The 27141-nt window shown below is 57.4% G+C and overlaps 1 protein-coding gene across 8 annotated transcripts in view; it reads left to right on the top strand.

Moving 5' to 3' along the window:
- The window catches only part of LOC102462477 (signal transducer and activator of transcription 5B), a 72979-nt gene that overhangs the window by 29529 nt on the left and 16309 nt on the right, over positions 1–27141 (top strand). Inside the window, exons 1-2 of one of the 8 annotated variants that reach the window (XM_089774062.1) lie at positions 4422–4634; positions 6924–7052. The exons of 2 other annotated variants lie outside the window; for them this stretch is intronic. In XM_089774062.1, coding sequence (XP_089630188.1) covers positions 4598–4634; positions 6924–7052 — 166 coding nt within the window. In that variant the 5' untranslated portion in view covers positions 4422–4597. Of the gene's footprint in view, positions 1–4421; positions 4635–6923; positions 7053–23843; positions 24036–26658; positions 26683–27141 lie in introns of those variants that run through there. 5 more of the 8 variants (XM_089774063.1, XM_089774065.1, XM_089774068.1 and 2 more) reach the window with 5 other exon arrangements.

Genomic DNA, 27141 nt, shown 5'->3' with positions numbered 1-27141 from the left:
GGAACTCGGCTGCCGGGTATTTGCCTGGTGTGGTTTCGTTTCCCTTTTCATGGTGCTATTGAGAACAGGGCGGATTCCTTGCTCCGCCTTGCATGTCTGGGTGTCAGGCCCTGTTTCAGATGTCACTTGGCATCGCCCGCGAGGGAGCCAACCTGGCTGTGTGTGTGGATGGAGAAGGATGGAGCCAGCCCCAGATCTTTCTTCCCTCCAAGGCTGTTTGCTGCTGGGGAGCTATGGGACCTGGGGTTCATATACGCTCCTCGAGTGCTGTTTGGCGGAGGGAGAACATCCTGGGGCTTGTCTCTGCATAGAAGCTGCAATGGGATAGCTCACGCCTCTTGGCTGGCCTGTGTTCGCCCGGTAGCAACAAGCCGCATCCCTTTGGAAACTCCGTGTCCCTATGGTGCCGTGCGGTTGATGGCCCAGGCAGCGTTCCCTGTAAGCCGGGTGGCCGTGCAGGAAAGATTCCAGAGCCACCCAGCTGATTAGTGCCCACAGCGAGGTGTGTATTTCTGGTAGTGGTGCACATTCTCACATGCCTCGGTGCATATAAACAAATAATATTCCCCACACGGACAAGATTAGAGGGAACATTGTTCCAGGCTAATTTGTCCTGCCGCCAGGCCAGCAGCATTCTAGGCCATTTCCAGGGTGGGTTTGGGATGTGGCCTGCAGGCTGGAGGAATTGTGCAGTGGGATCAGACTCGCACGATAGCCGTGGGAACAGCAGGGGCTGCAGTCAGTCAGAGGCCAGGTGTAAGGGGCGCTAATGGAGCTGGTGGTGCCACAATGCCCAACAAGACTATCTCCATCCAGTGCTTGTACTGTGACAAGCCCTCTCCTCCAACCCTCCTTAAAGCCCCCTGCCTTTGGCATCAGACCTCCAGCCATGGCCCCAGAATCCATACCTCTCTGACACCAGCGTCAGAACGCAGCAGGAGCCCTGTAGCATCAGCTGGGGGTTACCCCGTTTTTCGCTTCGGGAGCAGCTTAGCGCCTGCAGGAAAGTGGATGCCCACAGTTTGGTCATGAAGAGCGATTGGAAAGTCTCTCACCTTCCAATGCAAGTGACAGTCTCCCAGGAGCGGGCGGCATGGCAGGAAGGACATGGTAGCAGTGCCTGGGGCACGGTGAGGGATGTTTGCTCTGCCAGCCTGGAGATGGAGACCAGTAGTTCTCAGCACTTGATTCGCTTCCATATCTCAACAGAGCTGCCTTGCCAAGAGCTGGGGAAGCTTTGACCCCAGATAAGCGGTGAAGTCTCTGCTCGTGGGATTTCCCGACTGTCTAGTGTATGCAAAATCCCTACACTCACCACTGTGTAGGTGTGAGGCAGCAGTTGGTGGCTATGCGCGGAAGAGTACCGCGGAGAAGCAGGTTTGAGTTGGAAATGGCTTTCGAGCTGGGCAGAAATTACCGGGTTTGATTGTCTCGCACTTGCATGTGCTTCAGAAGCGATCCAGGCGGGGGATTGTCCCTGCAGAATTCAGCCGGCAGCCAGGTTTCCCCAGATACATGGGACCCTGCTGGAGAACTCGCTCTGACGTTCCAGAGCAGTGTTTCTCAACCCGTGGTATGAGTACCCCTAAGGGAAGTCGGGGAGTACGTCAACACAACTGAAATTTGGAGAAAACTGAATTTTTGTTTTAAGTTTTACAGCGTTTTGTTATTTTTGTACATTTTTACACCCAAACATTTCATCACCTTCCCGGCTACGATTAAGTTGTTTAAACAAATGTGTTGCAGTGGTAGAAAACATTTTGTGTGTCTGGAAACTAGATACTGGGGGTATGTATAATTTTTTTTTGAAAAAGGGCTACTTTATAAAAAAAAAGATTGAGAAACACTCTTCTAGAGCTTTACAGCTAGGATTGGTGGAACTGGATTCTGATTTTTCTTATGCTTTCAGCAGGAAATACAGATGCTTATTTTAAAGCATTTTTTATTTTTTTTTCTCAATTTTGAAATTTTCACAGTTGCAGGAAATTTTGGGAGTGAGAGACAATCGTTTAACGACGATCAATATAGTAACTTCTCAACTATCCGTACATTTCCATTTTTACTGAGGGCAGTGTTTTGGATTGGGTTGTAAGTAGGGATGTGAAAGGTTAACTGGTGAGCATTACGCTGAACGGGTGATGCTTATTGGTTCCGGTTAACCAGTAACTGGTTGAGGCTGGAACAGCTCCCACCTGTCATGGGCAGGAGGCTGCTCCAGCCCCATAGGGGTCCTGTTATGGACAGAGGCTGCTCTGGCATCAGGAATAGCCTGTCTGTGGGGAGCTCAGGCACATTGCAGGCAGGGGCTGCTCCAGGTTCAAGGGGCAGCAGCGCAAGGGGGAGGCTGCTCTGTGGGGTGCCAGCGCAGCCTCTGTCCATGGGGAGCTCAGGCCCCCCGTGGAAGAGACCTGTGGCTGCCCTGCACGGGGAGCCGGTTTTTAAACTAGCTCCCCCCGTGGACTGGCTCCCATCTGCTACCTCACACTGCTGCCTCCGATACAGAGGCAGCAGTGCGGAGTGGCAGGGGGCTCCCCGGGAGTGGGGCCAGGAGCGCACTGGCTGCCTGCCCTGCCCCCGGAGACTACCAAATAATTGTTTAACCTCTAAGATGTGATGTGGTTACGTGATGATTACATTCGTCGATATCTAGCATCCCTGCTTGAGAGAACCTGATAGAAATGAGCTCATTCCCCTAAATTCTGTAAGGGTGTAGGGTGATTTCTAGAGCAGTGTTTCTCAGCCTTTTTTCATAAAGTACCCCTTTAAAAAATTATAAGTACCCCCAGTACCTACAGTTTTCAGACACACAAAATTCTTTCTACCGTTGCAACACATTTGTTTAAACAACTTAATCGTAGCTGCGTGATGAAATTTTTGGGTGTGAAAAGTACAAAAATATCAAAGCACAGTAAAACTTAAAACAAAAATTCAGTTTCTCCAAATTTCAGTTGTGTGGACGTACCCCCCAGACATCTCTCGAGTACCCCTAAGGGTACTTGTACCTCTGGTTGAGAAGCACTTGTCTATAGGACCCACGTTGGTTTCATTCTCATTGAATTCTTTAGGGCCTTCAGTTTTACAGGCGCGCTCGGCTTGGTGTGACTGTATGTCTGTGTTTGTTTTGAAAGCACCGGTGTGATGCCTTGGGGTACACGCACCTCCCAGCATTTTGTGTGGCCCTCTAGCTTCTGAGAACCCCACAGGAGGGAGCTTTGGGGCTGTAGGGTCTCAAGGTGAAGAGGTGGTTGTGGAAGTGCAGCGGGTTACCCTCCGGTCTCTAGAAAGACCCGGGTGGTGCTCCCTGTGGCAGGGCCATGAGATGTAGGAAATGTGAGGCAGACACGTGGGGAAATCCACTCAGCTGGTTCAGAAAGCTCTTTTCTGGATGGGTTTGGCTGGCAGCCCCAGGCACCCTGGCGGGGGCAGGATCTGTTCAGATGGGCAAGAGCAGGAAGTTCAGGCACGGCTCAGTCCTGCCCAGCCCCTGTCCTTGACCGGTTTCTGCTGCTTTTGACCTCTTGGTGCCCCCGGGAGCCAGCCTCTTCCCAGCACTCTGGGGCAGCAGGCTCAACAGATGGGCTGGGGCTGGGTCTGTAGCCAAGCAGAGTACGTGGGGCCCTTGGGGCACACGGCTCCTGGCCTCCAAAGAGCAACACTGTCCCAGCTGGATGCTGTGCCTGCTCCCACCCTGCTGAGCCAGAGCTGCCTGCCGTGCCCCGGCCATGCCCTTGCTGGGGTCCTTGCTGAGGTCGAGCGTCATCCGGGGATCGGGAAAACAGCTTGAGCACATCGGGGCGGTTCCTGGAATGGAGGAGAGTCACTGGAAGGGACCCCAGAGACCTGAGCCCCCTTCCCCTGTCCCGGCGGCTCAGGCCTTCGCTCCGGGAAGAGAAGCATGCCGGCCGCTCAGTGAGCCAGACTCCAGGGAAGCCCAGCAGCTCCTGTCCCCTTGGGAGGGTTCTGTTCCTTCCGGGAACGACTAAGCACTAGGAGCAAAACTCCTCCCGGGTGCGGCCAGAGAGGGGCCGTCACTGCCCAGAGGCTGAGGTGGGTACGCCTGGCCCTCTCCTGCCTCTCTCCCCAGGGGGCTTTCCTGATGCCTGGCTCAGCACGTCCCTGCTCCCCTCCGTTCCCTCTGCTGCATGTTGCTCCTGAGCCTGAGGAGTTAGCTGCAATTTTGTGCAGCCAAGTGGGGCTCTTGGTGGCTAGAGAAAGTTTCCCAACCCCAGGGGCTTTGGTCGGCAGCCTGAAACTGACATGCTGGGTGCAGGGATGCCTTTAGCCATGTAACCTCCGCCTGTTGACAGAACCTGTCTTCAGCTGCTTCTCCCTGCAGCGTTGGGAAACGTCAGGGGGAGGCACGTATGTGAACACAGCTTCCTGGCCGATAGGGGCGAGCTGAGCTGCTGATAAAGCCGAATCCGCCCATCTCGCTGCGCCAGAGAGGGGACGGGAGCGCCTGTTGCTTGCAAAACAAAATATGGTCGTTGGTTCCCCTGCTGCAGACGCTGACGGTCCGGACTCCAGGTTTTCCCTTTTCACAGCAGGCTGGATTGTAGCAGCTCCTTGCTCTGGAATGTCCTAGTCCAGCTGTAACATGGTCACGGCTGGTTCTTTATTTAAACAGCCGGGTGGTAAGTTTTGCAATTGTTGCTTTCGCTCCGGCTTCTTACCTCCTTGCTGTTGTGACAGGGCCCCTGTGGTTTGCGACATGGCTGTGTCTGTGATCAGGTGTGTGTGGGGGGGATTGCTGGTCTCACGAGGCCTCTGTGGGGTTCCCTGCTCCGTGACTGATGTGAAAACCGGGTGCCGTGTGCACTCTCCTGTCTGTCCCCTCCTGGGCACAAACGCGTGCACGTCAGCTTTGCGGGGTTGGGAGCAGATTCCTGCCTGGGGTGTGTTCCAGACCCCCTCCCAGGCTGAAAATGGGTGTCCATGGCTCTTGAGTCTCTCCTGGTGGTGGGGGTTTTCCTGAAATGCAGCCAGGGCTGGGCACGGCTTCAGCAGTTCGGTGGGCTTCTCTCCTGCAGTGGTGAGGAGCCCGTTAGTCCCTTGGGCCTTCCGGCCGTGCAGAATGGGGGTGCCTGCTCCCCCAGGGTCCGGTTGCCAGACTTGTGGCACCAGCCCCTTTCACGGGAGTCCTGAGGGCAGAAGCAGCCCACGTTTCTGGTAACTCAAGTGGCCGGGGGGAGGCGCGAGAGGGCGTCAGTCTAATGCCAGAATTCCCCCAGCTTTTTAGGGCTGTCACCATATTGGGAACCAGCCCCCCTTCTCCAGGGCCTGTGCTGTGGCTGTCTCCCCTAGGATGGTGTGGTCCCAGTGCCGCTCCGCCTCAGTCTCTCCAGCTCCCCTCTGTACGGAGCCTGGCATGAGTCCCCACCCCCAGGCCTTCGCAGGCCACCCAGCTCATCACACCAGTGCTGGCTTAGGGCATCGCGTTTTCCCGAGCTGCTCTGCTCAGCCCATTTCTAAGTTTAGTCTCCATTTTTAAAAGCCCAGATCTGCTCTCCAGGGGCTTGTCTGCCTTTACCCCGGTCGGCAGCCGGAGTTGGGCACGGCTGCGCCGTCTCAGTTCGTTTCCCATCAGGCTTCCAAGGAGCTGTCGGTTTTTCCACTTCCACCGAGCCTGCTTGGGTCACACTAACCCGCTCTTCTTCCCCCGTTTGATGGGCCTTGAATCAGCTCTCTCGATTTAGTTTGCCGTGTGGCTGGGTCAGACGCTTGGTGCAACCCTGGCTCTTGGCATGTTGCTCAGCCTGGCTGCGGTCCGGCTAGTCCGTGGAGAGTCATATCTTCCCCAGCCCTCGTCAGAGCTGTAGGGATGTTGCAAGTTCCCCAGTTTCACAGCCAAATTCCCTGTCTGGTTGCATAGCTTCAGAAACTAGATGAATCACAGTGAGACCTGGGTGAAGCTTCGTCTTTGGCATCTGGTGTGTGTCTTTCTGTTGATAAGGCAGCTGGTTTGCCCAGGGCTCAGAGCTGGACATAGCTTGGCTATCGCATGGACCAGAGTTTCTCAGTCATGTCAGGCTGGCGACTCCTTATTCCAATGTTTTTCACAACTCCCCTCCTCGGAGGCTAAAAGAGCGAAAACGGACCCGTGCTAACAACGCTCAGCGCAGTGACCGGGTCTGGGCGTGGGCTTCGGGAAGTAACAGAGAAACCTTGCCCCTGAAAGGTTGTGGAGTGCAGGGGCGGGGAGGTTTTCTTTGCGTTAGTGGTCACAGCTCGCTGGTGGAGAAACCCCGACAGAGAGTAGGGCATCGGTTTCTGGAGTGATTCGGAAAGCCAGGGATATTTGGGGGTGGAGGCTGTAGCTTTAGAGCAGGGCGACTCAACTTTGGAAGCCCTGAGGGCCACAATGATACTCACCGCACATGCTGAGGGCTGCCACTTAAGCGTGGCTGCGTATTCATGCAAATATATATGCAAATAGTTTATTTCACGCTGACGGGCATGAATACAAAGATTAAGGCCAGACTACCTAATATGCAGGCCCCATTTAAGTTAGTTCTGCTGATATTTATAAAATGCAACATGTACCCCATTTCCACCCATACAACAGCACTGTTACTGAGCAATGACAGTCCAGAAATTGAACTACTAAACCGCATCTCAACAGAAGACTGTTATATTGACTCGCTGTTGTGGAGCATGTTCCCAGTGGAGGCCATGTTCAAAGGATTCCATCCACGGGCCGCGTGGTAAGCCCCATGTAATCCGAAACCGCACCGCGGGCCGCATGTTGAGTAGCCCTGCTTTAGGGTGTCCTGGTGAGTTCAGACTATTCTTGCTGGCCGGTCTGCTTGCTGAACATTGGCCCCAGTGGATTTCTGTTGTGCGGTTGCTGTTGCGAGCACGAGAGGCTGGAGCGAGGGGACCTGGGGGACATGCAAAAATGAAGACTTCACATTTTTGATCAGGCGAGAGAAAGCGTCAACAGGGCAGGCCTGTGAGCGTGGTGCCAAATCCCAGACGTTGTGCACACAAGGACGCCTTCAGAGCTCCCAGGCCGTCCAAGGAGCCGGTTCCCAGCCCTGGCAGGGCCTCAGGTACATGCCAAAGGTGGCGTGGTGTACAGCCAATAGCGGGGGTGTGGGTGGAACTGGTGTGGGCAACGAAGGAGTCAATTGCGCCTCCTTTGACCCATGGTGGCTGAGCGCCTGCAGGCAGAGCAGGTTTCTGGGGTTTATTGGCAAAGACGTGTCAGCAGGCTGTGATGTGCGGAGGTTCAAGCAAGAAGCAGACCTACTGGTCAGTAGTCTGGAGCGGCTTGAGCACTAACCTCTAACCCAGTGTTTCTTAAACTGTGTTCCATGGCACATCGGTGTGCCGCGGAGAACAACAGAGTTCAAAATGGCCGCCCTTAAAGGGGCAGGTGACCTTTTTTTCTCTCTCTCCTCTTGCAACAAAAAATCTTTGGTGTTCCTCATAAAAAAAACAAAGTATTGTTTGGTGTTCCTTGATATTAAAATGTATAAGAAACACTGCTCTAACCTATTCCTTCCGTGCATGGAATAATTTTGGTGTGCACCGAGGCATGTGCGAATGTGCACCGCCAGTAGAAACAGGAAACCTAGCATCTGCGGGACGGCATTTGAATCTCTCTTGGGTGGCCGTCCAAGCGCCCAGTTTACAGGGCACATTGGCTGCTGATCCATTCCATGCATTGACCTGCTCTTGCTCTGTGAAGGGTTTAAACTCCTTGCAGATGAGGCCGGGTTGGGTTAAGACATAGGGAAGTTAGCTCCACGCTTGGGGTGGCTTTGCAATGCACTGGGCTTGGCGGAAACCTGGCTACTCCCCAGGTCAGAGAAGGTCCCTTCCCCATCTCCCGTTGTTCCTTCCTGGGTCAGGCAAGGATCCTTCCCCACTTCCCCTTTTGGTCTCTGCTTGGAGCAGCTTCCTGTGTTTGCTGCGGTTCACATCTGCCATATGTGCAGAGCAGCCCTGAAAGGCCCAAGTCCTGGCAAGGGTGTGGAGCTGCATTAGGGGTAGTTGCTGATAGACTGAGACTCCTCCCCGGGATTTGGTCAGTGACATTGTAGGACCAAATAATGTTCTTGCTCTAAGACCAGCTCCCGTTTTGCTCTTGCTCTGAGAGTCTGGTCCATGGGTGGAGGTTGGGGTGGGGGTGGATTGGCTGCTTATGAGACTCAAACAGCCAATGGGTTTTTATTTCATTATTTTTTGGGGGGAGGGGCGGCGGCCTCTCCATAAAGTAAAATCTAAAGCGGGGGGCCATTTTGTACGCGCCCGTTCTCCATTGGAAAATGCGGTTTTGTCGAAACCAAAACGTTTTGTGGGAATGTTTCAATTGAAATAAAAACATCCAAATGAAACATTGTGATTTTTATATTAAAGTAGCAATGTTAATCGGATGTGTATATAATACTTCCTACTAGGAATCTATTACACTGTATTTAATATTGTAATACGCGCTGAAAGTAAAAATGGCGAACTGAAAACAAAACATTTCCGTAGTTCCAAATCAAAACAATTATTACATTTCGTTTTGCAGAAAAGTTTGTGATTTCCCCTTTTCTTTTCAATCCTGAATGTTTTCCCTCCCAAAATGTCAGAATATCTTCTGGAATAAAAATTGCAGTGCTAGTAAAATCCACAATTCCTCGCCCACCTCCACTTTGAGGAGAGTCCGTCCTTTCCTCCTCTTCCTGATCTAACCACCCCTTTGCTGGATTTCCGGGTAGTTTCTCTCCCCAGGCAGAGTTGGGGGGATCCTAGGGGGTAAGGCCGAAATCCTCTGCAGTAAATTCAGAGCCCAGAAGAGCAGAGAACATACAGAAATCTCAGCTGGGCTCTGTCTGTTTGTGTGAGGCCTTTCCCCTGATTCCTGTCCCTGGATTCCTTTCACTGGGCTGCTCTGTAGCGTCTGACAAGCTGGGTGTTTGCATGCCAGAGTCTGGCCAGAACCAGCTATCCCATGCTGCTGTCAAGGCCCTGCCAGCAGAGGAGAGACGAAAAGCCCTGGTTTGGGTCCCGGGAAGATTCAGAAAGCCGCTTGTGGGCTGGATCGTTCCCCTGGCTGGCTGATCGGCACCTAAGCAAGCTGTTGCTCTATGGAGAGCATGGAACGTGGGATATTTCCCCTTCCGAGTGAGGGAGGAGGCTTCCCTGCCCCTGCTCAGTGGCTGGTGCAAAAAAATATTAACTGGCAAACTTGGGAGCTGGTGCCGGAGCTCAGCGTGGCTTTGCCCGTCTCATGTCCCTGGGAAGTGGACCTGCAGCACAGAGCTCTTGCTTTCTGAATGCCAGCATGGCTGCGACCCCGGCTGCGTGGTCACTCCCTTCGGACAAAGGGAACCCTGCGCGAGGCTGGGCTCTGCAGCCGTGTCCTGTCGTAGGGCTGGCGTGCCTGAGCCGGCCTGGGAGTCAGCAGGGCTGGGTTGATTGCTGGCCCTGCCGCCAGCCCATTGTGTGGTGCTGGGGAGGTCTCTGTGCCACAGGGACCCCATCGGTGGACTCGCTAGCCCCTCTGTGAGGCGCAAAGCATGGTGGTGTGACCTGGAGAAATGTGGGCGCCGGGATCCGGGCCGACAGACTGGCTTTGCTGTGATCTCACCACTGTGTGTCAGATGCGCACGGGGTGGTGTAGCTGACTTCACTTCTCTGCTCTTCCGTAAAAATACTCAATTTCTAACGTCATAATGTGCTCGATGGAGCTGAGCTGCAGTGTCCGGGAGATGTTGTAGCCCGGGCTTCCGGGGCAGATTTCCTTTGGCGAGTCATTCAGGCCACATAGAGACACCCGGCTTGCACTGATTTGGCTGAACTGGATTACAGTCTAGCGTAGTGATACGGGCACAACACCCACATCTGGCTGTTAATTTTCTGGCTCTGACACACTTAATTTGGCTTAAGAGAGCAACCGTGTAAGCTAACTGGGTGTCAAGTGCACTAAAATCAACGTCCCCGGAAGAGGGTTGCTGGCACCAGTTTCCACACCGATTCAGTGAATCGTGCAACATTGACAAGGGTTTCGGCTTTTTCCCGTCAGGAGTAGAAACTGGGCTTTTAGACGTGTCTGTGCGAATTGTGTTTGGTGGAGGGTGAGGATAAAACACAGTTTGTTCTCTGCCAGAGGCTGGAGCATCCTTCTTAGATGGAAACCCCTCCCGAGACGGAGAGCTGGTTGCTTTTACTGAGGCTGATATTGCTAAGGGTCTCGCGTCCCTCGGCCTTGCTGCATCTGACCTGCAGCTTGGGAGCGTCCGGTGGCTGCCTGGGGGGCTGCACAACCCTGCTGTGGGGGCTGGCCCTTCCCAAGGGGTTGGGCAAAGGTGAAAGCAGGCAGGTGTGACGCTGAACTGGTAAGAGGGGCCAGCTGGGGGCCGGGCTCTGGCTGCCAGGTAGCGGTTCCCCAAGTACTGCCCATGCTGGGCTCTGGGAGCTAGAAGCTGGGCTCCTGCTGCTGCAGGGGAGGTGGAAGTGGCCGGGGCTGCTGCTTCTCTAGGCCAGTGGTCCCAGGATGGGGAGCTGGCGGCAGTGCTCCCTGGGCAGGGGCTGGAAGCCAGGCCGGCTGCCCCAGTGCTTGACTGGCCCTAGTGCTGCAGGTGGAGGTGCGTGCGGGCTCCCAGCTGGGCTCCTGCTGGCAGTGTGGGGCTCCCCCCTGTCCTGCGGGCCCCACGTTGCACCTGAAGCAGCAGGCACCTCCCTGCGGTGGGCAGCCCCTAGGTGGGGGAAGGGAGCCGCAGGGGGGTTCCACCCCCACAGCTCCCATTAGGCCGGGGACTGGAGCAGCATGGGCAGGGTCACCAACCGCGAGCGACAGGGACTGCCCCCTCCCCGCACTCCCCAACCTCCTGCCCTGACTCCCCCACGCTCCTCCTCCCCTGACTCCCCCACGCTCCTCCTCCCCTGACTCCTGTGCCCCCCTCCCCTGACTCCTGTGCCTCCTTCCCCCCTCACCTGAGTCCTGTGTCCCCCGCCTCTGAGTCCTGTGTCCCCCCCCGCCCTGACTCCTACACTCTCTCCCATGCCTCCCAACCTCCTGCCCTGAATCCCCCCCATGTTCCCTAGCCCTGACTCCCCGCGCTCCCCCATACCTCCCCACCTCCTGCTCTGAGCCGCCCCCCCCCCACCCTCCTGCCCTGAGCTTGTGCATCACAGGGCTTTGTTTGCTGCACCACAAGATCGCTTTTTCAAACCCCCAAAGGAACTGAAGCTGAAGAACAGAGACTCGCATGGGTCACTTTAACTCTGGCCGTTTGACGTGCCCTGGAAGCGAAAGGCTCCCCTTCAGTTTTCCATTTTTCTCCTTGTGCGGGGCTTGCGATCTGACAGTACCTGTAAGACACGGAGGTTACTTTCACCCCCGGGTGGTGCGCACAACAGGCCTTTTAAAGTAAGCGCTCTTCTGTGTCTGTCGTGGACTGATTGCCACCTGAGCTGGGTGTGTCCGTCTGTCCAGCAGGCCCTGCTTTCTCTCTCTCTCTGTGTGTGTGTGTGTGTGTGTGTGTGTGTGTGTGTGTGTGTGTGTGTGTGTGTGTGTGTGTGTGTGTGTGTGTGTGTGTGTGTGTGTGTGATGTTTTGCAGACACTGTCTGGTGCCAGGTGTCATGAAGGTGGGAACCCAGCTCCCCACACGCCTGCTGGTGCCCTTCACCCCATACCCACGACCCCCCCAGCGCTCTGACCCTGCCTGTCTCTTCCTCCTGACTTGCAGTCCCCCTGCTGTTCTAGCCTGAGTCCCATTCGGCCCACCCTCCCCCCGGCTGGTCCAGGCCTGAGTTGTGCCCGCCCCTGGATGTGAACCAACTTCCTGAAATGACGTAGACTGAGCTTTCCCGCTCCCCGGTGAGCCCCCGTGTGCCCCTCAGGCCAGGTCGCCAGAGGGGGGAGAGCAATTGCCGTGTGGCCTGGCCACTCGCCGAGCTGCGTGAATGCAGAGGCCTGGCGGCTCACCCCACGTCCCGTGGCAGAGGTGTGGGCTGCTTAAGGCAGCCCTTGTGAGCTCCCTGGCCTTGCGCAGCCCCGCAGCCGAGCAGGGGGCTCATGCTGCTGCTGGCGAGATGAGCTGGGGGTTTGTCATCAGTCTCCCCGGCCCCTTTGCTGTGTCCTGCGGTTACTCTCCAGGCTCTGGCTCTCCAGTACCACTCAGCCCAGCCGGATGCTGAGAGTCCTGCGGCTCCCGCTGGCTCCCAGGGGCCTCGAGGGCGCTTGGCACCTGCCCAGAGTCAGAGTCCTCAGTGTGGGTTGCGAGAAGGGCGAGGATTTGGGGAGCCTGACCCTGTTCGTGCCACCTCCTTGTGGGAAGCGGCTGGGCTCGTGGCCTGTCAGCCAGCCTGTACCAGCAGCTGCAAGAGTGGTGGTGTGTGGAGGGAGGGGCAAGGTGTGCGGGGAGTGTACAAGAGGGAGGAGCCAGGTCGGGCGGGGGGAGGAGCCATCGGACAGTGTTGCATGGAAGGCATTTGTGACTGTCAGGATGCAGCCTGCCCCGCCTGGTGGGTATGGACGGCAGCAGCTGAGCATGGCAGCCAAGCCCCCTGCGCCGCACCAGGGTGGGCACCAGCAGGCCACTGGCAAGCGGGGCAGTGCCCCTGGGGTCCTGCTCAAGGCGAGGGTGGATGGACAAGGTGCAAGCTCCTTCCGCTGCCCCTGGAAATGGCTGACTTGCAGGCCTGGGCCGGAAAACAGCACCAGCTTTTTCCCACTTGGTTCTAGCCAGCCTCAACCAGGCTCCAGGCTGGCCCGTGGGTCGAACTCATGACCTGACCTGCCTGAGCCATTGGCACTGGCCACATGGGACCAGAGCCCCCCACGGGGGCACAGAAAGTGGTCTGGGATGCTGAACCCACTGGGGCCCCCTCGGGCCGACTAGGTCTAGCTTGGCAGCGATGTGGTTGGTCGCTTTGTATGCGCGTGCCGGAGCGTAACAGATGAAACAGAAGCGTGTCTCCAGGCCAAAGCTGGGCTATTCCCCACCCGAAGGCACTGAACCCTGGGACCGATGGCAGCCCTGTCCCGGCATCAGCTCAGGGCTGGGCTGCCGGAGGCGGCTGTGGATGTTGACGCGCTGGCAGCTGGTCGAGGCAGGGCCTTGCTCAGCACTAGCAAAGGCAGAGCCAAAGTGGGGTCCCCTTGGAGCGAGGATGCTCAGCCGAGCTCCGGGTAGGCTGGATTCCCTCCCCTGGCTGTGCCTGTCCAGGGGAGAGTCCGGACCCCTTTTGGGGATCGACTAGAGCAACGGAAGCCCTGAATGTTTTCCTCCACCGTCCAGGCCTGGCATTAGAGTCATACGCGAGTTTGGGGGTCCCTTTGGAGGGGTCAGCACTCTGTGGGGCCTGGCAGGGTTTATGGTGGCAGCAGGCAGGCTGTAGTCCCCAGAGCAGCTGTGTGGAGTGTCCGGGGGGAGTGGCAGGCAGTGAGTTTTGTACCACGCCGGTGCCGAGCCTTGCTCTATACCTGGGAGGGTTTTGCTCAGCAAGAGGCTTTCTCCCAGGTGACTGCGTTGTGGAGATTGAGGCCAGGCCTCTGCCCCAGATAAAGATCCCGGTGACCTGGCTCCTCGTTGGATTCAGTGTGTTGGGACGGGGCAGAGAAGAGCGGCCCTGCTAGCTGCAGGAAGGGGGGGGGCCTCAGCCCTTCCCTGGCTGCAGGGAGGGCCCTGGGGCGCATGGTCTGTTGGGCCCTTCGTGAGAAGGGAAGTGACTGGACGGGAGGAGCTGGCAGAGGCGAGGAGTTCCTGTCCCCGCCAGAGCGGCTTCCTGCCAGCTGTGAGCATCCCCTGGGCTGTGGCAGAGCCTGCAGGCAGCTGAGTCCCTGCTTCGTGGGCTCCAGCTGGGTCAAATCCGTCGCCCCCCCCCCCCAACCCTCCTCCCCCGCAGCAAGGGTAATTGGGCCGCGAGGCCGTTATTAAAGCGCTGCCAAGGCCTGTCTAATCTGCGTCTGGGTTTATCCCCCGCGGGGGCGCTGGCGTTAGTAGCAGAGATTAGGCTCCCCGGGGCTTGCTAAGCCGTCCGTCCCTGTCCTCCCGGCTGGATTACTGAGAGCTGCTCCTGCCCCGGGGCTCTGGGCACGGCCGCAATAGCCCCCGGCCGAGCCCCCGGCTCTGCTCCCTAGGGAGGGCTGCGAGGGCGTTGGCAGGAGTGAGAGGCTGCGCTGCATTCCTTCCGGAGAGGCCTGGTGCTGGGGTGAGGGGCAGCATCACACCTGGGGGGCCCTTCTTTGGGCCCTGGCAGCCGGTGCCCAGGGGAGCTGTGTGCTGCCACTGCAGGGCTCTTGGCGGCCAGGGGAGGGGGAGCCGGTGCGGTGTGTGACTGCCCCTTGGTCCCAGCCTGTGGGGCCTTCAGAGCCCAGTGCAGTTAGTTCATTGTGCTCATAGGACAGTTTCCTGCAGTGCCTCCTGCGGCCAGGCAGCAGCTGGGCGGGGGCCCGGGCTGGCCCCTCCTGTGTAAGGCTGCTGGGCTGGGGTCCTGGGCAATAGCTGGGAAGGATGCTAGGCCTGCCGAGAGCACAGCCAACAGCCCAGCCTTCCCCACCGCCCCCGTCCCCCGAACAGCTGCTCTGAGATGCCCCTGCCAGGGGCTCAGGGCAGCCCCCAGGGCGCTGCTCAGTGCCCCTCCAAAGGAATGAACCCAGTGCCCACACGCCAGCCAGTTCCTCTGCACCAGGGTAGGGCATGGGCCGAGCAAGGCGCCGGCGGGGGGCCCGGGGCTCTGCTCTTCTGTGGACTCCTCCCACCCTGTGCCTCACAAAGCAGCAGCGAAAGCGACCCGACCCCTGCGGCGCAGCTCTCCAGACCCGTGGCTGCTTGGGTTGGATGGGGCACCGAGGGCGTGGGCCCGATCCCTGCCTCTCGGGTGCTGCTGTGGGGGGATTCTCAAGGCGAAAGGAGGGAGGGAAATCAGGCCCTGTGTGCGCAGCCCGTCTCGTCCCCTCTGCGAGCTGCAGGGAGTGCGGGTTGCTCTCTAGGCATGTCTGGCTCCTGCTTTTCCTGTCCCTTGGTAGCCCTGGGTAGCCAGTCCCTCTGAGGATGGGTCGGGCTTGAGGCCTGCAGACAGTGGCTGCTTGGCACGAGCGTCCCAGCCATGTGCAATGCCCGGGGAGGTGACGGGAACAGCTCCCGGCTCCCACCTGCAAAGGGGGCAGACGGCCCTCACCAAGCCCCTCTCTGCAGTGGGGCAGCCATAGGCCCCCACGCCACCCGTTTCACCTGTCCAGCTTCGGGGTAGGGGAGCGGGTGTGGCTGGTTCCTGCAGGTTGTCCCTGTGGGGCTGGCATGCCGGGGCTCCTTGGGTCGAGAGAGTGGACGCCGAGGGTTGGGAAGATCCCGGGCACTCCCTGGGTTGGGCTCCTCAGCGTTCACACTGAAACACTGGCTGGTCTTCTCCCTGGGAGAGCCTAAGTGCCATCGGGTGGGGGCAGCCCGCTGGGCGTGGCAGCGGGTTCCTGCTGCTTTGCCAAGAAGATGCCCTGGGCCTCTGAGGAGCATGTTTGAGCCCTGCCCTGGGATGAACGCGCCCTTTGTCTCGTGCTGTAAAACTGAGCTCCAGGCTGGGAGCCAGGGCTCTCCTCTCGGCTCTACTACCAAGCTCACCATATGCCCTAGGACAAGTCTCGGTCCCTCTCTCCTTGGGCCTCGTTTTCCTAGGTCAAGTAGTTTAAGCAGCCTGGTAGTTAAGCCGCTGTGATCTACCCCTCCCTCCGTCACTGCACTGCGGAGCTGCCAGGACAGGCAGTTTGGAGGAACGTGCCGGTGCAGATGAGATTGCCAAGTACCCAGGTGCCACCTGGGAAACACAGTGGCCAAGCTCTCTCGTTCAGGGAATGACTTTCTGTTTGGCTTCCGGTTTGTTTGTGAGGAGGCTGCGGAGGGTGGCCGGCTCCTGCGATTGTATGGCATGCCTTGCAGTACTTGGAGTGTTTCTCAAAGACCCATCTCTCTTATGTGAGTCCGTAAGAATCTCTGCTTACCATCGTCTGTGGCTGCTGTTTTATCTGACTCCTCCTTGGGGTTGCAAAGAGAAGCCTGAAAACCCTCCAGCGTAACCCAACGGCAAAGCAGAGCAAAGAACCCCAACATTACTGTGCACGCTGTTTGCAACTAATCTGTATTTTGGCCTGGCTCCTGCTTTCCACCTGCTTGACATTGGTGAATCTGATTACGTGCCTGGTGCTCACAAGCCACTCTGGAAGAAGGAGAGGTTTCCACTCCCATGTGAGGCAAACCTAGATTTGCAGTCATAGAAGAGACCTCAAGGGGTCCTCTAGCTGCCCCCTGCACAGAGGCAGGGTTGAGAAAACTTAGCCCTCTCCCATCAGTGTGTATGTGCGTGTGCAGTGCTGTTTGGGGGTTGCTCGGGGAGGTAATGGGTTAATCCCTTGCTTTGGGGTGACCATTGCTGGGCAGTTGGATTTCCAGGCCAAGAAATGGCTCCTACATCTTTTTATAATCATAGCATCAGACTAGTCCTGCATCACCCCCATCAGAAGCTCTTTGCGAGGATTCACAGCTTATTCTCCTCTTCTTTCTCCTGCCATTTGGATTCTCTCCACAGTCGGCCTACATGGGATGTTATTCCCTAAGGGGTGTTATTCCCTAAGAGATAGTATTAACTCCACTTTGGAAGCAGATTAAGGTGATCTGGAATAAAAGCAAACACACAGAGAGCTAATCAGGAACGATTGAGCCCTTTTAAGTCACACCGTGCCTGGCTCCAGATTGACTTTCATATGCAGACCAGCCCTCGGTGAGATATTGGTGAGATTTGGGCAGTGTTGTTTTATGCTGCCAAAGAATGAAAATAAAAGAAATGGCAGGAACCTTGAGAAGTCAAGTCCAGTCCTCTGCATTCATGGCAGGACCAAGTGCCGTCTAGACCACGGCTACTGAACTGTGTAAGCCCCGGGGGCCACAATGATACTCACAGCACATGCTGGGGGCTGCAACTTTAGTGTGGTTGCATATACATGCAAATATATGCAAATAGTTTATTTCACACTGACGGGCATGAATACAAAGATTAAGGCAAGACTACACAACACACAGGCCCCGTTTAAGTCACTTCTGCTGATATTCATAAAATGCAGTATGTATCCAATTTCCACCCATAGGACAGCACGTTTAATGAGCAATGACAGTCCAGCAATTGAATTACTGAAACGCATCGCAACCGAAGACCATTCTATTGACTACTTTTTTGTTTTGGCTTCACAACAGTCCAGGAATTTGACTATTAAAACACATATCAACCCAAATCGCACCGCGGGCCACAAACAAATGGGCTGCGTGTTGAGTAGCCCTGATCTAGACCATCCGTGGCAGATGTGTGACTAACCGGTTCTTAAATATCTCCAGTGATGGAGATTCTACAACCTCCCTAGACAATTTATTCCGGTGCTTCACCACCTGGAGAGTTAGGATGTTTCTTCCTAATGTCCAACCTAAGCCTCTCTTGCTGCAGTTTAAATCCATTGCTTCTTGTTCTGTCATCAGAGGTTAAGGAGAATAATTTTTCTCCCTCCTCCTTATAACACCCTTTTAGGTACTTGAAAGCTATGATGTCCCCTCTCAGTCTTCTTTTCTGTAGACTAAGCAATCCCACTTCTTTCAGTCGTCCCTCATGTTTTCTAGACCTTTATTTGTTTTTATCATAGAATCATAGAATCATAGGACTGGAAGGGACCTCGAGAGGTCATCGAGTCCAGCCCCCTGCCGCTCTTCTCTGGGCCGTCTCCGATTTCTCCATATCTTTTCTGACTTGTGGTGCTCAGAACTGGACACAATATTCCAGCTGAAGTCTAATCAGCACAGAGTAGAGCGGAAGAATGACTGCTCGTGTCTTGCTCACAACACTCCTGCTAATACATCCTAGAAGGACGTTTGGTTTTTTTGCAGCAGCGTCACATAGTTGACTCATATTTAGCTTGTTGTCCACTATGACTCCCTAGATTCCAGTCCTCAGTACTCCTTCCTAGGCGGCCATTTCCCATTTTGTATACGTGCAACTGATTGTTCCTTCCTAAGGCCAAGTCTACACTGGCAAATACTGCGCAGTGAATCAGCTCCCAGCGCTGTCACTCCCGAGGTGTCCACACTGGCAAGGCACTTAGTGCGAACTATCTCTGCAGTTGCTGTGTGTGACGGTGCGTCAGGGAGCCGCCCCGACCCTGCCCCCCGTCCGCAGCCAGATGTGTCTCCGCCAGCCTGTAGAATATGGAGCGTTTATTGCTTCTCAGAGATACAGCACAGCATAGGCGCGATGTGGACATAGGAGTCAGGGGCAGGCAGCCCCTTGGGGCAGGGGTCCACAGGCCCCTGAACCCCCCACCACTCGGCTTAGTCTGTTCTCTTCATGTTTGCCCAGCCAAGACTGCCCAGCGCCCAGGTCCTGCCCCCCAGCCAGGTGTGCGTCGTCTCCTCCCTTCCTCTGTCCCTCCCTCTGGGGAGAGCCTTCTTAACTGCTCAGTCTGGGACTAGGTGTCTGGGCCAATACACGTGTGGTGTATCAGTGGGACTCACACAGCACCGCACAGCCAGGTGGGGACACCGGGTTACAAAGCAGACAGGCTCCCACTGCGTCACACTGCACCCTAGGTAAACCACCTCAATGAGAAGTGTAGAGCTTTCTGTGCTCTAGATACAGCGCTGGGGGGCCAACGTGGACACTTGACTTGTTTGTTACATTGTGACTGGCCTCCAGAGATGGCCCATAGTCCCTCAAGTCCTCTCCCTCGGTCTACCCTGCAGGCTTGTGCAGATTCCCTTTGAGAGGTTTGTTTGGCCCAGCCTGCAGACGGGGCTGATTTTCTCTGGGACACAGAACAAAGCAGACGGATGGAATGTTTGTGCTGTTGAGCACAGAGGCAGGTGTGTCTGTGTGCGTGTGTAGAGAGAGATTGCTGGGCAAAGAGCCGGGAAAGGAGGCTGAGATGTTGCGGGTTTGCAGAAGCTGCTAATGTGGACATGCTCTACCGTCACAAGCAGCAGAGTGGACACAGAACAGCTGTTTCCCTGCAGGGCTCTGTGAGCAGTGCTGTAACTACCCGCAGTTTACATCTGACAGTGTAGACGTGGCCTAAGCGGAGCACTTTGCCTTTGTCTTTAATGCATTTCATCCTGTTTACCTCCGATCATTTCTCTGGTTTGTCTAGATTATTTTGCTCTATAACCCTATCCTCCACAGCACTTGCAACCCCTCCCAGCGTGGTGTCATCTGCAAACTTTACAAGAGCACTCTCTATGTCGGGGTGGGAAGCCTAAGGCCTGGGGGCCAGATGCAGCCCGTAGCTTGCCTGGATCAGGCCCCTGAGGCTCAAAGCTCCCTCCCTGCATTGGAGAGCCCCCCTTCCCTCCTGCCATCCCCCTGTGGGACTGGAGAATACAAAATCTACTAGCCTGAGCCCCTCCAAGGCTCTGGTGCATGAGGGGAATGCGGGGAGGGTCTTTCTTCTCAGTCAGGGGCCACGTCGGAGAGGGAGTTAGGGTTTTTTGGGTTTTGGGCTTTTGTTTGTTTGTTTGTTTTTGCTTCTCACTTGTGTGTGGTAAAAATCCCAACTGATTTTTACCCCCAACCCAAAAAAAGTTTCCCTGCTCTATTCCATTATCTAACTCAATGATGAAGATATTGAACAGAACTGGTACCAAAACTGATCCCTGCAGAACCCTACTTATTATGCCCTTCCAGTATGGCTGTGATCTATTGATAACTACTCTCTGGAAAGTTATCCAACCAGTTATGCACCCACCTTATAGTAGCTCTATCTTGGTTGTATTTCCCTGGTTTATTAACAAGAAGGTCATGCGAGACTGTCAAATGCCGTATTAAAATCTAGCTATACCACAACTACCACGTTCCCCTTATCCACAAGGCTTGTTATCCTATCAAAGAAAGCTACCAGATTTGTTCTTGACAAATCCAGACTGACTCTTGCTTATCACCTCATTATCTTCCAGATGTTTGGAAATGGATTCCTTAATTATTTGCTCTATCATCTGTCCTGATACAGAAGTTAAGATGAGTGGTCTGTAATTTCCTGGGTTGCCCTTATATCCCATTTTATTAGATGGGCACTATATTTGCCCTTTTCCAGTCTTCTGGAATCTCTCCTGACTTTCATGGCTTTTCAAACATAATAGCAAATGGCTCAGCTATTTCCTCAGTCAGCTTCTTAAGTATTCTAGGATGCGTTTCATCATGCCCTGGTGACTTGAAGACATCTGACTTGTAATTTTTAACTTGTTCTTGCTCTATTTTAGCTTCTGATCCTATCCCATTTTCTCTGGCTTTCACTCTGCTAGGCGTTTGGTTGCTGCCCACCAACCTTCTCAATGAAAACCGAAACAAGGAAGTCATTAAGCACCTCGGCTATTTCCACATTTTCTGTTTATTGTTTTTCCCTCTTCATTTAGTAACAGTCCTGCCCTGGGTCTTCCTTTTGCTTTTAATATATTAGTAGAATGCTTTCTTGTTACCCTTTATGTCGCTTGCTAGTTTGAGCTCATTTTGTGCCTCGGCCTTTCTAATTTTGCCCCTACACACTTGTGTGGGTTGTTTGCATTCATCCTTTGTTACCTGACTTCGTTTCCACTTTTTGTGGGATTCCGTTTTGATTTTTAGATCATTCAAGATCTCCTGGTTAATCCCGGGTGGTCTCTTGCCATTATTCCATTGCCTCGGAAAGATAAGAAGTATTTGCTCTTGTGCTTTTAATAATGTCTCTTTGAAAAACTGCCAGCTGTCTTCAGTTGTTTTTCCTCTTCCACTTGCTTCCCATGCGACCTTACCTACCAGACCCCAGGCTGGTTCAGGGTCTCGCCTGTGAACTTTCAATTCCTACGTGGCTCTTCAAAAATTTCAGGCAGGGAGCCAATCCCCTCTGCTCCTGTGTAGCTTTTGGCTGATATGCAATTAGGGAGGAGTGTGAGTTGTGAGAGGCAGACAGTCTTTATTCCAGTGCTTGGTCCCTGAGCGGTGGGTGTCAGCGGGGACATGGGGTTACATATCGCAAATGCAACGACTGTGCGACTAGATTTGGAGCCTGAATGATGGAGTTTCCGTGGCATTGTTCATCCTGAAAGATACCTAAGCACATCGCCGAGGGTACCGAGGGACTGCCCTCCTCTGAAATGCAGCCATCTCTGGGGCAGAGCGCGGCAGCTTGGTAGCTGCACCAGAGCTGACAGCGCCCCGGTTCTTGTGAAAAGTCCTCGGAAGGCGCGCCTCTCGGCTCCTGCGTGTCTGCTGCCTCTCCTTCTCCGGGGGCCACCTTTGCTTTGCGAGTGACTGAGAGGAGAGCACCCCCTGCTGGATGGTTTGTTTCTCTTGGGGCTCTCTGGTGACCTCGCCCGAGCCTCAAGTCCTTGAGGACGCGAGCAGAAGTGCTGAATCCTGACAGTCGAGGTTCAAAGGGTTGGCCTGTAGCTGGGCCCTTCGCCTTTATTCTTAAGAGGAAATATTTTCTTTCCACAACTGACACTGTCTCTCTTCTGCGAGTGCAGAGCAGGCCTCGAAGTTCCCGTTCCCTCTCGCCTGGCACCCATGTTCCAGCGAGGGCTGTCAGGGTGCCACCGGCGGGTTCTTTGTCCCCAGCTGCAGCAGGGCGAAAGCCACGCTCTTCTGCAGGAGCGGAACAAAACCTGTCAGCCTGCCGAACCTTCAGAAGTGGCCTGTGTCTCCCGCACAGCTGGTGCCAGCTCCGCTTGTAGCAAACACGCTGGAAACCACAGGCCGACATGAAGCGACCCAGCCGCACAGCCGGTTCCAAAGAGGCGGGCTGGCAGGCAGCGAGGAGTTTACATCCCTGTCTCCCCTGCCTGCGATGGCTCTGGCCGGGTTCGTTCGCTCTTCTGGGGAGCTTAAAGCGACTGGAATCCCGAGATTGTGTGGGAATCTGTTTGAAGGGAAAGAGAGTTTGTAGCCTAGGGCTGCCAGGTGTCCAGTATTGAACCAGACAGTCCATCATGTTTGCCTCCTGTCTGGTAAAAAAATTCAGAAAATACCTAAAATGTCGGGTACTTTCTGATTTGGCTCCATATGGAGGCAGCCTGGCAACCCTAGCGCTTACTGGGGAGCTGTCCGGCTCGGTGCAGGGAGTCAAGATGGCGGCAGCCGCTGGCAGCTTGTTAGGGCCAAAAGGCCTCAGCACGCAGTTTTTAAAGGGGCCACGGTGGTGGTGGTGGCTCCACCCAGATGAACCGCCAGGACCATGCGTGGGATGGGTGGCACTCTGGGATCGGCGTGCGCCCAGGTCAGCCCCGCTCCCCGCCGGCCGGTTCCACCCTGCAATCTGCGCCGGTCAGCCCCGCTCCCCGCCGGCCGGTTCTTCCCTGCAATCTGCGCCGGTCAGCCCCGCTCCCCGCCGGCCGGTTCCACCCTGCAATCTGCGCCGGTCAGCCCCGCTCCCCGCCGGCCGGTTCCACCCTGCAATCTGCGCCGGTCAGCCCCGCTCCCCGCCGGCCGGTTCCACCCTGCAATCTGCGCCGGTCAGCCCCGCTCCCCGCCGGCCGGTTCCACCCTGCAATCTGCGCCGGTCAGCCCCGCTCCCCCCGACCCACTCCCGGTCAGCTCTGCTCCCCGCCACAATCTCCGCCCGTCAGCCCTGCTTCCCCCCGGACCCCCTCCCAGCCAGCTCCACTCCCCCCGGACCTCCTCCCGGTCAGCCCCGCTCCCCGCCAGCCAGTTCCCCTCCCCGCCACAATCTCCTCCAGTCAGCCCCGCTCCCTCCAACCCCCTCCCGGCCAGCCCTGCTCCCCTCCCCCCTCCCCCCGGCCAGTCCCCCCCCCCTGCCAGCTCTCCTGACTGGCCCTGCTTCCTGCCGGCTGGTTCCTTCGCCCGATCTCCCTCAGCCAGCCCCGCTCCTCCTGGCCAGCCCTGCTTCCCTCCGGCCAGTCCCCCCCAGCTCCCAATCAGCCCCACTCCCCTCCCGGCCAGTCCTCCCCCCCCATCCTGTTCTGAGATCATGTGCGTCTGGTATTTTTTTGAAAGCCATCTGGTAACCCTAGCCGATGCCACTCGCTGGCTCAGCCTGCTCACTGCTGGGCAGCTGGGTATGGTCTGGGGCTGCTTCCGTGTCCCCCACTGTCGTCCCTGTGTTGTATTGGGAAGAACAGGGTTCGGGGGGAGGGAGCACAGGCCCCAGCACGGGCTGTGGAAGGGTCCCGGAGAAGCGGGGGAGGCCTGGCGGGCCGGGCTGGGCCGGGCGTGGGCAGTGGAGCACCGGGAGGCACAGCTTGGCCCTGCATGGCCAGATAGCAGGGAGCCAGCTTCCAGGGTGGGCACATGACCTGCCCCGCCCCCTCCTTGGAGTCACCCCAGGACCCGCGTCCTGGGGGGAGCCACGGGTGCTCTGTGCTCTGCGCCTTTCGATAAATGCCCCCCCTTGTCCTCTGCTCCCCTGCCCAGCAGACTTTGGGCCCTGGGGTTTCAGCTCCTTGGGCAGGTCTCCAGGCACTGGGCACTTTGGGCCCCATAAACCCATGCAGCGGTGAGTGCTGGGCCGCCGAGGGGGCGGGGGCGACAGCTTGTTACATGCCCCCTGAGGACGGGCCTGCGATCAGCCTCCTCCCCTTGGTGCTGTGTCCTGTGGTAGAGCAGGCGCAGGCTGGCGTGGAAACGCCCACGTGCCAACGCTGGCCAGCGGCTGGGCACCTGCCCTGCTGGTTTTAGGACCTGTCCTCAGCTGAGCAAGACGCTTGCTTCGCTGCCGGCCCCACGCGGCCTGGCGCCGGCGCTCCCGGCGAGCGTGGCTGGGATCTGCGCACGGTCGCGCGCTCGCTGCGGCGCAGGGAGGAAGCTGCCAGGAGCCCAGCGCTCGCTGTTTGGTCTGCGAGAGGCAGCTGACATTTTGGAAGGAAATTGCTGCTGTTTGCTCCTTCCTGTAGCCGGGCAGCCCGTGGAGCGGCGGCACTGGGCTGCCACGCCGGGAGCTGGGCTGTCCCTGCGGGGCACGAACCTTTAGCCAAGCGGCAGGACTCCCCTCGGTGCCCAGGGTCCCGGTGCCCAGGGGGCTGGCAAGGGGCTGCCGGGACGGTGCATGGGGCAGGGCAGAGCGAGGAGAACACCTGTTCCTGCCGTGAGTATCCCCTGCACGCGGGGAAGGGACCAAGAGCTTCTGACCCGGCGCCAGGGCCACCGCGCAGGGCCCCAATGAGGGGTTTGCTGCCGGCCCCCGGGCGCTCCGCCGGAAGCTTCCTGGGGCATTGGCAACATGCCAGCACTGGAGGGTTCTGGGTTTGTATGACACTCACCTCTGCACAGAACCTTTCCTGTCCCCCCTCCCCTCACAGCCCCCCTCCGTGAGCCCCCCTCCCGCTCACAGCCCCCTTCCGTGAGCCCCCCTCCCGCTCACAGCCCCCCTCCGTGAACCCCCATCCATACACCCCCTTCTGCTCACAGCCCCCTGTGAACTCCATATACCCCCCTCCCGCTCACAGCCCCCCTCCGTGAACCCCCATCCATACACCCCCTCCCGCTCACAGCCCCCCTCCGTGTACCCCCCTCCCGCTCACAGCCCCCCTCCATGTCCCCCCTCCGTGTCCCCCTTCCATACACCCCCTTCTGCTCACAGCCCCCCTCCATGTACCTCCTCCTGCTCACAACCCCCTCCATGAACCCCCATCCATGCACCCTCTCCTGATCACAGCCCCCCTCCATACACTCCCCTCCTGCTCACAGCCCCCCTCCATACTTCCCACTCCTGCTCACAGCCCCTCTTCATGCACCCTCCTCCCGCTCACAGCCCCCCTCCGTGCACTCCCGTCTATGCACCTTCTCCTGTTCACAGCCCCCCTCCATACACCCCCGTCCATGCACCCTCTCCTGCTCACAGCCCCCTCATGCACTCCCCACCCCCCGCACAGCCCCTGCTGCTTAGCAGGAGCTCTGGGGTCACCCTATGTGCTGTGAGGCTTCGAGCTTCTTCGCTGGGCCTGAGGGAGGTGGGGCCGCTAGGCCCTGTGGCCCTGGGAACAGCTCAGGCTGTTCAGGGTTCAGCTGGGGCTCAGTGGTTCCTAGCCCTGCTGTTCAAAACGCACGTCGCCTTCCCAGGCTGAGTTTGTCCAGCGTCCGCTTCCAGCCCTGGGACTGCGTCCGATCTCCCTCGGCTAGGCCGACGGGGCCGCAGCTGCACGTTGGGTCCCCGTGTCGGTCCTCACAGACCCATCCACGTCACCCCGAGCCTCTCGGTGTTAAGCTCCATAGCTGGAGCGCCCCCCGCAAAGCAGGTTTCCAACCCTTCCCTGGGCCCTCGCAGGGTCACCACTCCCTGAATTGGGGCCCCCACGCTGAGCACCGGGAGGTCAAATAACCATCTGCCCCTGCCTGAGATTCCCTAGTTCTGCAGTCTAGGGTCACAGCCGCTCTACTCCCAGTCAGCTCCTTAGCCACCCTGATCCTCCGGCGGGTTCTGGAGCCCCTGCACCCCCAGGTAGATCCCCTCCTGTATGTACGGCCTACCTGCACCTGGGGTGGGGAGGAATCTGGTCTGGGAACCGTGGGGCAGAGGGCAGGAGGAAGGAGGTGAGGGAGACAGATCTTCTAAGGAGCCGGTGCCTGGGGGGGCGGGGAGGACTGGGACTGGTTGGGACTAGGAGCTAGAGAGGCACTGAGATTGGACATGACGATCAGGGAGGGGGGCTGGAACCGGGGAACATGGGGGAGGCCAGGGGAGGGGGGGAAGCAGATTGGACTAGGAGTGGGAGGGAGATGGGGGCTGATGAGAACCCATGGAGCCAGGGACTAATGGGGGGGAGCGGGAGGGGACAGGGGAGCCGGGGGGGGGGGGGGAATAGCCAGGCCTGGGACAGGACTAATTGGAGGGGATAGGGCGAAAGAGGGAGGAACGGGCGAGTTGACGCCACCGGCAAAGTGGTTCACCCCCTCTAGTTTTGGTCCACGAACAGTACAACAACCTGCTGCTGCTGCTGGTTAACGGTTAGCTCAAGCAGCCGAGACCGGTGAGGTGGGCCTGGGTGGCCAACCCTACTGCGAGCCCACAGAGGCCAGTGACGTTCCACAGGAAGGAGCCCACATCTGGGAGTTCTTCCCCCGTTAATTCCCTTGCCAAAAAACCTCGGCGACTGCCCAGAGAAAACTGGGTTAAAGAAACCTGAGCGTGGCAAAGCCCGACCCTCAGCCCCTGGAGAGGCCACAGGAAGGTTTTCCAAGTGTGAATTGTGGCGTTTCTTAACTTTTCAGTGCTTGACTTGAAACCCGAGTCACGTTCCTCAGCGCGGTTTGTGTCTGTCGTATTTATACCCCCACCCCCGGCCCACGCGCCTCATTGCATCACCTGTAAAAACTCTCCGACCCCCGAGGTTGTTTTTCCAAGATCCGGCCGGCTCGGCAGGGGAAGCTCCTGCTTTTTATAGGCGCTGGCTCTGTCGGCCTGTGCTATATTTGCCTCCCGGCACTGCGCTTGGTGCCGTGTGCGCTCTCCCCGCCGGCCAGTTGAAATGCCTCCAGGCCCAGATTAAAGTCCAAAGTATGAGCGTGGCCGTGCAGCCCGGCCTGGGCCCAGAATAGAAGCTGGCTCCTCTCCCCTAGTGTTTGGAGAGGCGGAGGAGCCTGAAATAGCGCGAGGAATCCAATTTCAGCAGGGACGGGGGCCTCGCCCGGGTGTTTGCTCCCAGGTGTTTGTGTACAGTCGACAGCGGGCGGGCGCTGGGCGTGCTCTCAAACCCAGTGCCCCCGGGCTGCGTGCGGCAAGGACCCAGTGGGAGGCACGTAAGACCCCGGACCTGGGCTGGCTGCAGAGGGACTGTCCTGGGCGCCTCTTTTGTAGCAGGGCTGGGTCTCTCTGCCCCCTGAGGAACTGGACTGCCTAGGCCACGTGGGGCAAAGCCCCAGAGCGTTGGCATGTGGGAGATTCCAGCCTGTTCTGTCATGCCCTTGGCCAGCTCCTCCCATCAGCTGCTCAGGGAAGGGGGCCAGACACTGAGGGGCTGGGGCAGGCAGCTGGGTGCCGGGGGCATTGGTGAAAGCAGCCAGCGGGCTGGGGAAGGGGGCCAGGAGGCTGGGGAGCGTGGCCAGGTGCCCCGGTGAGGGGAGGGAAGGCATCTGGAGGGCTGGGGAAGGCAGCCTGGTGTTGGGTGGGGCAAAGGTTTCGTATTTGCGCTGGGCAGCTCCCTGAGCTGCCTCCCATGCTCGGCTCCGCTTGGCCGGCCCGAGGCCGAGCTGTC

The sequence above is a fragment of the Pelodiscus sinensis genome, chromosome 29, assembly GCF_052426305.1.
Source record: "Pelodiscus sinensis isolate ZL-2025 chromosome 29, ASM5242630v1, whole genome shotgun sequence".
In the NCBI taxonomy this organism is placed as follows: Eukaryota; Metazoa; Chordata; order Testudines; family Trionychidae; genus Pelodiscus; species Pelodiscus sinensis.
This window is presented reverse-complemented; position numbering and strand designations above follow the sequence as displayed.